A 13,250-nucleotide genomic window follows, 5' to 3' on the forward strand; every position below is an offset into this window, starting at 1 on the left:
AGCATTATTATTCCCATTTGATAGGTGAGGAGACTGAGGCACAGAGAGGTCAAGACACTTCCCAAGATCTGGAGGAATTGGCAGAGCTGGGATTCAAACCCCAGGCTCTCTGCCTCCAAAGCTCGAGCTCTTAACTGCCACTTCCATGACAGACACGAAAATTGCTCTTTTGTGAACAAACATGTAACTTTCAATAACTCTTTTTCTACCTGCTGCTTCACGTTATTCTTAATACACTGTGACGCATCACGAGGATTCTTGTGTTTTCTGTTCTAAGGCTTGTGGCCAATCACGAGAATTCTTTAAAAAGACATTAGCTTCTAAGAACATGTAATAGAAACTTACCTGGGCACTGGGTAAAGCTAGCAATTAAACTACTGGTCCGCAATGTGTTAAAATGCTATCGTGATTCATTGCTGTGGCTCCTGTTATGACATGTCTGAAGTTCTACCTAACTTTGTTTCATTTTGAGCAATACAAATTATTTTAAAGAGCATCTTTATGCCTAGATTTTTGTAGTAGACTTTGATTCAGAATTATGGTCTCTTCTCAGGATGTGGCCTTTTTTGAAACCTTTTTTGCTTACTTAGCCTTCAGAATAACTCTATCAGAGAATTTATCATTTGCTTCTTTACAGAAAATCACTCTGCACCTCCTGATGTAACCACGTACACCTCAGAACACTCAATACAAATAGAAAGGCCACAAGGCTCAACGACATCACGGACTGCACCAAAGTACGGCAACGCTGAGCTCATGGAGACTGGCGATGGTAGGTCTCTCGGCATCTTCTTCCCTCCTCTGTAAACTCTGTTTTTACTAACTTACCTTTTAAACCATAAGGTCCACTCACTGAATCTAACTTATGAAGTTCTTTACACACCACCCATAGATGGTGGCATAGTCACAGAAAATGCCAACTGTCTCCAACTTGGCCGAGAGTTACTCCTTGTAGGAAAAGAAATGATGATGTTGTAAGAATTTAGTCATGAGGAGAAAAGGAAATTTTATAAGATTTTAGTGTTTTTGTTAACGAATAACTAAAGTCGGCTCAGTAATTAACAAAGTTAGTATGCAAATGTTAAGACTATGAATGGTTACTTAGGAGGGCAGGATGAAGTTACATGTAAAATTAATTGACAGCTAGGGGCCAATGGAATGCTTCAGAATTTGGAAGAAAGAGGGGCTTTTTTTCTCCATATTGGGAAAAAATATTAGTGATTTGGTAGACTACAGAAGTGGGGGTTCTTCTTTATTCCTCATCTCATGGATCTGGGTATACAGAGCGGCCGTTTCTATGACCCCGCCTGAAGCAGCACACTCAAACATGAACCGCATGCGTGATTCTGCTTTCCTGCAGCCCCGGTCTTTCCCAGGCTCACAAAGGTTAGCATGGAACCCAGTGGGGACGTGAAATGGTGTTTCTGTGGACAATGGCCGAAGTAGTGTCAGTGCACCGTCCATCCAGCTGTGCTCATGTCCTGTGCCGAGGTGTGATGCAGAGGTGATGAGGAGGCCTGGACCCAGTCCCTGATGGGCAGCACGCCTCTCAGCATGGCCTGAGCCCAGTGCCAGTGTGGTTCAAGAGCTCCCAGTAGTGCCTTGGGAGTCACTCTAGTTCCCATGCAGTTGGCTTCCCTGGAACACTTTCAGTCTCAGTGTTTGCCTTAGTTCTCTGCTAGATTCACTGTATATTGAATGGGTCATTGCTGTTGTTCTAGCCATTATCATTTTAATAACTGTTGTCTTTGAAGTCCACCATCCTCACCTGCTCTCCCAGGTGAGTTCATATGTCGTCCATTTGAGTCCCCTGTTGTCCAGCCCAGAGCTTTTCAACGTGTGATGACCTCTCCTCTCAGAATCATGTGAGGCACTTTTTAAAAAGCAGGCTCTGGGCCACCCCCAAAACCTGTGACATCGGAAACTCTGGACTAGACAAGTCCTAGGATGATCCTTACACATTCTAAACTGAGCTGGGCAACCAGCGGCCTTGTGAAATGGTCTCAGATTATCTGAACCAAATTAAGAGGAACTGTTTAATGAGAAATACCATGTTTAGAGACTGAGAAATCTGGGTGGTGTATTTTTATATTTTTTCAAAACTATAAAACATTTAATGTCTCAATTCTGAAGGTGCCCATAGAGTAGTTTGAGATTACCTATGAAACTGTTTTGGATTTGATAGAAAAATTTCCTTGAATTCTATCATATTCATTCAAAAGCTGAGGTCTGTTTTCGTGATACCTGCAGTGGAGGAAGAGGGCTCCACCGCAGTCACTGTGGGGAGACCCTCTTCGGCTGTGGTTCTTAGAACATGAGAGCAGTGATGTTTCCACACCCCTGGTTACCAGGTGCGCGTTGCCACGCACCCGTAAGCGATAATGAGATTTGCCTGCAGGGAGTGCATTTGAGCAGTTAGGAAGGCCAACATCTTGTCACTCCTTTTATTCATAATTTGGGTTATTTATTTTAAATTTTAAAACTTCTTGTCTTTTTCATGGATCATTTCACTTACTCAGTTTTCAAAATGTCATTCATTGTTGTAAGAAATCTATTATTGTAACACGCGGTAAATGTTTCTCAGTACACATGGATAAATGTATGCTAGTGTTCTGCGTTTCACAGAAATTTAATTTAGAGACTAATTGCTGTGCTTCTAGAATGTATTGCCTGAATGTTTACTCAGGAGAGAGTAACTGGAGCACTTTGGAGGGACTCGATGGTCACCTGCGTGGACAGGGACTGCCAAGGCGCTTGTAGGAAGCAGTCCCCTTGCTTTGGTTAGGAGGTCTGGGTGCGGGGGCTGGCCGTGCAGATGCTGCAGGGCACCCAAATTCACTGTCTCCGGCAAAATGTTCTCTTCGCCCAGTGAGGTCCAGCACCAGGGATCTCAGGAGAGTCGGGGACTCAGGGAAGGTCTCTCTGCTGCCTCAGCTCTCCCATCCCCTTAGAAAGAGGGGGCCAGAGACAGTGTTCGTGAGAAGGTGACAAGCCCTGTTTCCAGAATTAGTGGTGGGACCGAGCCCAGCCTGTGGTTGGAGCTCTTCCTGATATCACCAGATCAGGATGGCTCATGGAGTTGTAAACGAGAATTGTTTCTGCTGAGTCTAAACCCTCTTGCGGGTTCCCAGCAGGGTCAGTGTGCTGTGACTGTCCACCCAGTAGAATGTCTTCACTCTGCACATCACCGAGGTGACACTTTGAGGGACGCTGAGTCTCAAGCCCATCCCTGCTCCTCTCAGCCCTGAGATGGGGCAGTGGGTGTGGGTGTCTCGGCCATTTCACTGTGGTGCTTGGACTAAAGTCCGTCTGCCTGTGGCTCTGTTTTTCAGGAGTGCCGGTAAGTAGCCGGGTATCAGCAAAAATTCAACAGCTTGTCAACACCCTCAAACGACCAAAACGACCACCATTACGAGAATTCTTTGTTGATGACTTTGAAGAATTGTTAGAAGGTAAAAGAACCCTTTCCTACCCCCGTTTATTCCAATGTCCCTGTGATCCCATAAACTGTAATGATATTTTTTTCTACCAAGGCTATTTTCCTTTTTAAGAACAAGAGGGGACTCTTGTCTAGAAACCGTAGGTACTGTTCCTGCGGGTCCTGTAAGGTACTCAGGTACATCCCACAAGCCAGCTTCTTTATAAGGACTCTGTTGGCTTCCAGAAATGCAAGTAAATCATAGAAAACCTTGCCACAGTGACACAGTTCCCTCTGAATAAGTTTAAGAGGAGTGCAATGTGCATGCAACCAGTCCCATTTGCTGCCACTCCATAGAAACCCAGGAGTGAGTATCTTAACCCCTAAGTGCTCATAAGCCTTTTAACATAAACCACTTAAAGTCAAAGTAAAATACTTATATCAAATGCAAACTCTGTGTGTTCTTACTCTTTACATCATAAGTAAGATATAGCTGATTTTCTGCCCAGCAGGTGGAAACTGTCAATCATACACTGGGAGAGAGAGAAACCTCTTCCAGAAGTGAGAGAGAGAGAGAGAGAGAGAGAGAGAGAGAAATATCAGTGATGAGAGTAAATCATTGATTGGCTGCCTCCCACATGCCCCCCACAGGGGATCAAGCCTGCAATCTGGCATGAGCCCTGACCGGGAACGGAAGGAACCATGACCTCCTGGACACAGGTTGACGCTCAGTCACTGAGCCACACCAGCCGGGCAGTAATTGATATTTTTAACACAGTTGTTGTTGCAGTCCTAGACCCTAGGCATGTTCAGAAACACAGCTTTCCTTGCTGTCAGTTTGTAAATGCACTCGGGTCTCCGAAGGCACCTCACCCAAATTGCCTAGGGCAGTGGTTGGCAAACTGCGGCTCTTTGGCCCCTTGAGTGTGGCTCTTCCTAAGCCTTAGGAGTACCCTAATTAAGTTAATAACAATGTACCTACCTATATAGTTTAAGTTTAAAAAATTTGGCTCTCAAAAGAAACTTCAATCGTTGTACTGTTGATATTTGGCTCTGTTGACTAATGAGTTTGCCAACCACTGGCCTAGGGAATTGTAAGACTTAAGTATCTCCATTACATTCATGAGGCTAATATGTAGGTCATAGCCCTGGTTCTAGGAAAACATGTTTTCTGTGTGTTAATCAGTTTATACCTTAAGTATAAGTCTCCTAGCTCCTTTAAAATGAATAAAATCGTGATTGTGCCAATATGAGTGTATTTTTTTAAAAAAAAAAACCTTTTGTGTCCACATGTGTTTAGTTCAACAACCAGATCCGAACCAGCCAAAGCCGGAGGGAGCACAGATGTTAGCCATGCGAGGGGAGCAGCTGGGTGTGGTTACGAATTGGCCCCCGTCGTTAGAAGCTGCATTACAGCGATGGGGAACCATCTCACCAAAGGCCCCGTGCTTGACCACGATGGACACAAATGGGAAACCCTTGTACATCCTCACTTACGGTAATCCCATAAGGCTTGTCTTCCTTCTGTTTGCTCACACACACACTTGCCACTGTCAGAGTGGCTACTTTATATTAGTGCTGCTTTTATGTTTCTGGTCCCGAAATAAATGGAATCTGAAAGGAGCTATTTTAGGAAAATGATTTGGTTTGAATATGAAAATTATTTATTAAATGTTTTTTTAGTAAAATCCAGAAATGGATCCAAAAACTTAGTGTTCATCACTCTAATAAGATGTTGGAATGTGTGTGAAATTCTTGATATTCGTGGTTTTAGAGGGGATTGGTAGTTAAAGAATGTGTATCTAAGCTCTGTGACATATATAATTCAGAAGTAACAAAATCTGTTTGCAAAGTGCTTTTGCAGTAAACAAGAGAAAAAAGCTATTCCTTAATTCTTCATTCAGTACAATTAACGCAGTCTATAAATTTTTGGAAATAAGTGTACTAGAGGGACTTCCCTCTCTGTGTTCCATAGATAATGGACTGTGACAAAGCAGGTTGTCACGTTATTTGCACACTGTCTGCTGCAGCTTTGCAAAGAAACCAGCTTCATAACTAAAAGACCAAAATGGCTCTTATGATATCTGCATGCATGAGGTTAGAGTATCTTTTTTTTTTTTTAACTTTGAGTTTTATTTGCCTGACAGTCACTGCTCTCCTGTGCATCTCATGGCTAGATATGGGGTGGGCAATTTAGGACAGATGTCTCAAAGCCTCCTTTTTATGACTTGGTTGGGTAATTCTAAGTGGAAAGAGAGCATTTCACCCATGATTTTTTTAAAAAAAATGATGCTGTTGGTTTCATCCAGTCAAAAAGATAGAACACTCTCCTGTGTGAGCCTCGCCTCTGGCCAGCTCCAGCTGTGGAGCCGACTGTGTCCTTGGACACTGCTCCTTCGCTGGCTCTTCGGGGCTTATCAGCCCACATACTGGGGACTGTAGGGCCCACCGTATGCATGCATGAGCGCAGCACTCACCCGTCAGCCATGGGCACTGCCCATGGTGTCTGAAGCACTGACTGCACTGGCACAGCCCTAGGGCTTGGGGGTCATGGATGAGTGAGAATCGGTTCTGGGGTGGTGACCAGCCTTGGAAGCAGAGTAGGGCCGACTCTCCTCAGTTGGATTTGAGGTGTCAGATACAGACCGATGTTACCTGTGAAAATGTGGAGTGCATATGTCAACACCAAGCATCTCAACACCTGCTTTCCAATCACCTGCACTCTGTTGTATTTTAATCATCTACATGAAACATATGTTAGGAGTCAATCTTTGTTTTTACTTTGGTAAAAAAACAAAAACAAAAAACATATAAAAAAGCAATTCATTTCCAAATGTAAGATTGTAATTTATCAGGATGTAAAATGAAAGTGTTTTCTTTTGGAAAAGAAAGGCTTTATTTAAAATAATTTATTTATTTTGAGACTACAAGATGCTGACATTTAAACACTCATTCAACAGAAGTAATGTATTTTCCCAAACTTGTTTTTCATTTGTTTATAAAAAAAATATTTTTTCTTTTAAATCCTTATTGTTGAAGGTATTACAAAAAAATTAAAAAGAAAGAAAATGTTAGTTACTACGATGAAAACTGGAAAACGGGTAGAAACACTAAATAGATTAACATTAATGATTGATGTTGCTGAGAAGATGCTGAGAAAAGTTTCTTGAGTAGAATTGTTCTGACACCAAGTAACTTGGCTTAATCGAAGGGCTAGGTCGTTTACTGTATGTAGTTTACATTCAGCTCTAAAATGTAGCTTTCTCAAAGCCCTTGGGCAGCAGAATTCCCAGCTGAGAAACAGGATCTTCAATAGAAAATACAGATGGTGGGTGAAGGTTGTAAGCAAGCTTTTAAAAATCTTATGCTTTCCATTTACCAATATAAATAAAAGAGCATATGAAGAGAACACATGGCATTCTATCATGCTGATTAATAAAAGTAAATCATGCTAAGTTCAAACTAACTTCCTTCTATCATGCCTCACTTCGAAAACCCCTCAGTCTTCTTCTCTACCTTCTCTCTAGTCTTAGTGTGAGCTCTGCTCATTCATTTTGCTTTGCTGCAGCCTGCCTTCTCTCTCTCTCTCTCTCTCTCTCTCTCTCTCTCTCTCTCTACTTCCTTCTTTCTTTTCTCTCTCTCTCTCTCTCTCTCTCTCTCAGTTATGGCTTGACCTTTGTCCCAAATATTTCAAGGGATTTAGATGCTTGAGTTATAAAATTAGTGGGCAACCTCTCTGTATGTTTTTGATGGTTTGCATTGTTGGTGATGTGCTTCTCAAGCTCCCACCTCGGTTTCCATGTTAAATAGTCACTGTGCTCTGCATGACCTTTGACCGCCCTTCCTCACTTACCTGCCTCCCCATCAGGGTTACACTCCCCGCACAGAGCTTAGTCCTCCCTCAAATCAAAGTACAGTTAAAATTTATATGTAATAAGAGAGTTTAACATCATTTCAACATCTCTTTTCCCCCCAAGCATGCACATAGCTGTCTCAGAGCCTCAATATCTGTTTCCCCAGTTAAAATATCTATTTAACTTACCTTAAATCGGGGGGAATTTTATGTATTAACTCCCAACTTTTAAATATGCAGCAAAGTATTATTAGCTGTATTGCCATTCTGGATATTACATCCCTGTGACTTATTTATTTTACAACTGGAAGTTTGTGCCTTTTGTCTGCCTCCACTCATTTCGCCTACCTCCCACCCCCATCTCTGGCAACCACCAATCTCTTTTCTGAATCTATAAGCTTAGGGTTTATTTGCTTTTAGATTCCACATGTAAGTAAAAACATATGCTATTTGTATATCCCTCTTTGACTTATTTCACCTAGCATAATACTCTCTAGGTCAGCCGTGGGCAAACTACGGCCCGCGGGCCGGATCCGGCCCGATCGAAATGAATAAAACTATTTAAAAAAAGACCGTACCCTTTTATGTAATGATGTTTACTTTGAATTTATATTAGTTCACACAAACACTCCATCCATGCTTTTGTTCTGGCCCTCTGGTCCAGTTTAAGAACCCATTGTGGCCCTTGAGTCAAAAAGTTTGCCCACCCCTGTTCTAGGTCCATCCATGTTGTTGCAAATGGCAAGATTCCATTCTTTTCATGGCTGAGTAATGTTCCACTGTTTGTATGTACCACATGTTCTTGATCCATTCATTTGCCAATGGATATTTAGATTGTTTCCATATCTTGGCTATTGTAAGTAATGCTGCAGTGAACATGGGGGGTGGGGCATATGTTTCTTTGAGTTAGTGTTTTTCTTTTCTTTGGATAAATACCCAGAGTGGAATTGCTAGATCACGTGGTAGTTCTATTTTTAACTTTTTTAGAAACTTCCATTCTGTTTCCCAATGTGGCTGCACCAAATACATCGTTATCAACAGTGCACAAGGGTTCTCTTGTATCCACATCCTTGCCATCATTTGTTATCTCTTGTCTTTCTTATAATAGCCATTCTAACAGGTGTGAGGTGATAGCTTATTGTAGTTTTGATTTGCATTACCCTGATGATTAGTGATAGTGAGTTGTTCTATTTCTTTTTTTAATTCGTTATTGTTTAAAGTATTACATATGTCTCCTCCACCCCATTGACCTATGCCCAGCCATTCTCACCCCCCAGCACATGCCCTCACCCCCCTACTATCTGTGTCCATGGGTTATGCTTATATGCATGCATACGAGTCCTTTGGTTGTTCTCTCACACCCTCCTGAGATTGGACGGTCTCTAGATTTATTTTTGTTCATCAGTTTATGTTGTTCATTATGTTCCACAAATGAGTGAGATCATGTGATATTTATCTTTCTCCAACTGGCTTATTTCACTTAGCATAATGCTCTCCAGGTCCATCCATGCTATTGCAAATGGTAAGAGTTCCTTCTTTTTTACAGCAGCATAGTATTCCATTGTGTAGATGTACCACTGCTTTTTAATCCACCAATCTGCTGACGGGCACTTAAGCTTTTCCAAATTTTAGTTGTTGTAAATTGTGCTGCTATGAACATAGGGGTGCACATATCCTTTCTGATTGGTGTTTTTGGTTTCTTGGGATATATTCCTAGAAGTGGGATTACTAAGACAAATGGGAGTTCCATTTTTAATTTTTTTGAGGAAACTCCATGCTGTTCTCCACAGTGGCTGCACCAGTCTGCATTCCCACCAGCAGTGCAGAAGGGTTCCTTTTTCTCTGCATCTTCGCCAGCATTTGTCATTTGTTGATTTGTTGATGATAGCCAGTCTGACAGGTGTGAGATGGTACCTTGTTGTTTTGCATCTCTTGAATGATTAGTGAATTCGAGCATGTTTTCATACGTCTCTTGGCCTTCTGTCTGTCTTCTTTGAATAAATCCCACATTGTTATGGTGTATGTTTTTCTAATGTAATGCTGGATCTGATTTGCTAGAATTTTGTTGAGGATTTTAACATCTAAGTTGATCAGGGATATTGGCTTGTGATTCTCTTTTTTTGTAATGTCTTTCTCTGGTTTTGGGATTAGGATAATGCTGGCTTTATAGAAAAAGCTTAGAAGTATGCCTTCCTCTTGATTTTTTTAGGATGGTCTGAGGAGGATAGCTTTTAGTTCTTCTTTGAATGTTTGATAAAACTCCCCTGTGAAGCCATCTGGACCAGGAGAGTTGTTCTATTTCTATGAAAAAATGCTATTGGATTTTGATAGGGAAAACCACTGCAATAGAGCGACCATCGAAATAAAGTGAGTCACATGAATTTTTTATATTTCCAATGTAAGTTATGTTTACACTGTACTGTAGTCTAATAAGTGTGAAATAATATTATTTTGAAAAAACGATGCATACCTTAAATATACATACTTTATTTGTAAAAAGTGCTAACCATCACCTGAGCCTTCAGCAAGTCATAATCTTTTTGCTGGTAGAGGGTCAATGCTGATGAAAACACAGTATCTGGGAAGAGCCTATATTCTTAAAATCCATGAGCACAGAATACCTTTTAACTTATTTGTATCTTCAATATTTTTCATCAATGTCTTGTAGTTTTCAGTGTATAGGTCTTTCACCTCTTTGATTAAATTTATTTCCTGGTATTTTATTCTTTTTGATGCTATTCTAAGTGGGATTTTTTCTTAATTTCTCTCTTTGATAGTTCATTATTAATGTATAGAACCAATAGATTTTTGTATATTGACTTGTATCCTGCAAATTTACTGAATTCATTTATTCTGACAGGGTTTTTGGTGGAATCTTTAGAATTTTCTACATATAGGATGATGTCATCTGTAATTAGTGACAATTTTACTTCTTCCTTTCCAACTTGGGTGCCTTTTCTTTCTTTCTTTTTTATTATTTATTTATTTATTTATTCCCTAAATGATTCTGGCTAGGTCTTCTAATACTGGCTGTAGTGGGCATTGTCTTGTTCTTAATCTTAGAGGCAAAGCTTTTAACTTTTCACCATTGAGTATGATGTTAGCTTGTTATATATGTCCTTCATTATATTGAGGTACATTCTCTTAAATCCACTTTGTTGAGAGTTTTCATCATAAATGGATATTGAATTTTGTCAAATGTTTTTTCTGCATGCATTGGGATGATCATATTTTTTATCATTTATTTTGTTAATATGGTGAATCACATTGATTAATTTATGTGTTGAACCATCCTTGGAATAAATACATTTGTTATGGTGTATGATCTTTTTAATGTATTGTTGAATTTGGTTTGTTAATATTTTGTAAAGGATTTTTACAGCTATGTTCACCAGGGACATTACCTTAAAATTTTCTTTTCTTGTGGCATCCTTGTCTGGTTTTGGTTCAGGGTAATGCTAGCCTCATAAAATAAGTTTGAAAGTGTTTCCTCTTCTTCTATTTTTTGGAAGAGTGTGAGAAGGATTGTGACTATTTGTCTTAGAATATTTGATGGAATTCACCAGTGAAACTGCCTTGTCCTGGACTTTGTTATTTTGGAGATTTTTGATTACTGATTCATTCTCCTTACTAGTAATTGGTCTGTTTAGATTTTGTATTTCTTCATGATTTAGTCTTGGAAGGTTGTATGTATCTAGGAATTTTTCCATTTCTTATAGGTTTTATAATTAGTTGGCTCACAATTGTTCATACTAGTCTCTTATGATCTTTTGTGTTTCTGTGGGATCAATTTTAATGTCTCCTCTTTAATTTCTGATTCTATTTATTTGAATCCTCCCTTTTTTTCTTGATGGTGTTTATATTTTTGATAAACCAAATTTGGTTTTGTTGATATATTCAATTGTCTTTTTAGTCTGTGTTTCATTTATTTCTACTCTAATCTTTGTCATTTCCTCCCTTCTACTAACTTTGGACTTCATTTGATCTTTTTCTCTCTTTTTTTTGATGTTTTTCTTGTTCCTTGAGATATAAAAGGTAGGTTGTTTATTTGAAAAAAAAATTTTTTAATAAACAATAGAGATTTGTTCAAGGGTCTTAGAGATTGCAAATAGGAAACACAGCTAGAAAAAAAACACAAAAATGCTCCAAAGAAGAAAGTTAAAAGTTCTTTTATTAAAAAGCACATTTTTTTGAATTATCAGTCCTGCATTCTTAGCCCCTGGATGGTTATCAGCTAGATGTCAAGCAGTCAGGATGATGGATGCCAGGTGGCCCAGAAGATGAGCGCCAGGCATTGATGCAGGACCGAAAGTTCAAAGTTTAAGTCTCCAGGCCAGCGGTTCTCAACCTGTGGGTCGCGACCCCTTTGGCGGTCGAATGACCCTTTCACAGGGGTTGCCTAAGACCATCCTGCATATCAGATATTTACATTACAATTAATAACAGCAGCAACATTACAGTTATGAAGTAACAACGAAAATAATTTTATGGTTGGGTCACAACATGAGGAACTGTATTTAAAGGGCCAGAAGGTTGAGAACCACTGCTCCAGGCGAGTTAGAACAAGAATGCATACTTTCCTCCTGCCTCAACCTTCATAATGTCAGTAATTTTAGCAGCTTGTTTAAAAGTGACTCCATTGTATGTATTCCCTATCTTCACTCCTTTCTTTCCGGATTAGAGTAGTACTGATATTTTCTAGCTGAGTGACTTGTACTAAGTCATTTAACTTCCCTGAGACTTAGTAGTTCCTTTATCTGTACAATCTGGGTTGTCAGACACACCGTAGAAGGCTGCTGAGGATGACATGAATAAAATAGAGGTTCTGTGTAACCTATCTTCATTCTTTCCTCAGTATCCAGATGGAGGACAGAGTTTGTTTTTTCCCTTTAAAAACCTCCTACTCGGGCCCCAACCAGCGATCAAACCTGCAACCTGGGTATGTGAACTCACCACCTTTGGTGTATGGGACAATGCCAAAACCGACTGAGCCTCACCAGCCAGGGCTTTGAGAGACTTTTATGTGTCCAAGAGCTCATGTTAGATTTTTAAAGTCATATTTATTACATCTCAGACCATTGACTATTGCCTGGATGATGCTGCAGGAAAGTCTGGCACTGGGGTGAAGGGATTTAAAATCTGCAAGTTCATCAAAGCTGGTCATTCTTTTAGAAGTGTTTTATTTATCCGGCTTTGTGTTCATTGTTTTTGGAGCTCAAATCTTTAAAATAATACACAATAGTTACCAGTATCTGTGTCTAAGGTCAATGATTACTCTCCTAAAACCTGGGAGCTAGAAATATTTGAAGTTGAGAAACGCAGGACTTGAGGAGGGAGAGGGGTCAGGCCCTGTCTTACATACCCTTTACATCCATTACAGTCACACAAGACAGGAGTCATTAACAGAGGAAATGTGTGTCATTTTTGCACAACGTAAATTAGCAGTAACACACGATGCTGTGGCCTTTGCCCTGCTTTGCTCCCCAGAAATTTTCACCACAACTTCTGTGATAATTAAAATTCTCAGTGGCTTTGGTGTTGGCACTTTGCACTCTAAGAGTATCGGTATTTGCACCGCATCCCAGTGTTCAGGCTCTCAGCTTTGCTGGGTCAGGGTTACTAGCTTTTATTTCCCATTTTGATTCCAGGGACTCTACAACTTACTGGAAGACTTAACATGAAAAAGTAATATTTTCTATATAATTTAATGTGCACATTATACACAGCTGAAAAGTCATTTGTCCAATTATTTGTGGCTTTATAATTTGTGTTGATAGGCAAACTCTGGACAAGAAGTATGAAGGTTGCTTACAACATTCTGCATAAATTAGGTACAAAGCAAGAACCGATGGTGCGACCTGGAGATAGGGTAAGTGCAATTTAATTTATTACATCTCCAAAACACATTGTCTTATGTGGAAAAGATGCCCGCTGTTGTAAAGTTGGAGAGTCCAGTGTCACCTAAAACTGACACTACTA

At 40.0% G+C, this 13,250-nt stretch overlaps 1 protein-coding gene across 1 annotated transcript in view; it reads left to right on the top strand.

Annotated features, from left to right (window-relative positions):
* DIP2C (disco interacting protein 2 homolog C) overlaps positions 1–13,250 on the top strand; it is a 178,441-nt gene that overhangs the window by 50,481 nt on the left and 114,710 nt on the right. The window contains exons 6-9 of the mRNA XM_015560308.1: positions 638–772; positions 3,333–3,452; positions 4,719–4,916; positions 13,049–13,140. Coding sequence (XP_015415794.1) covers positions 638–772; positions 3,333–3,452; positions 4,719–4,916; positions 13,049–13,140 — 545 coding nt within the window. The remainder of the gene's footprint in view (positions 1–637; positions 773–3,332; positions 3,453–4,718; positions 4,917–13,048; positions 13,141–13,250) is intronic.

This window comes from Myotis davidii, unplaced genomic scaffold (genome assembly GCF_000327345.1).
Source record: "Myotis davidii unplaced genomic scaffold, ASM32734v1 scaffold194, whole genome shotgun sequence".
Classification (NCBI taxonomy): Eukaryota; Metazoa; Chordata; class Mammalia; order Chiroptera; family Vespertilionidae; genus Myotis; species Myotis davidii.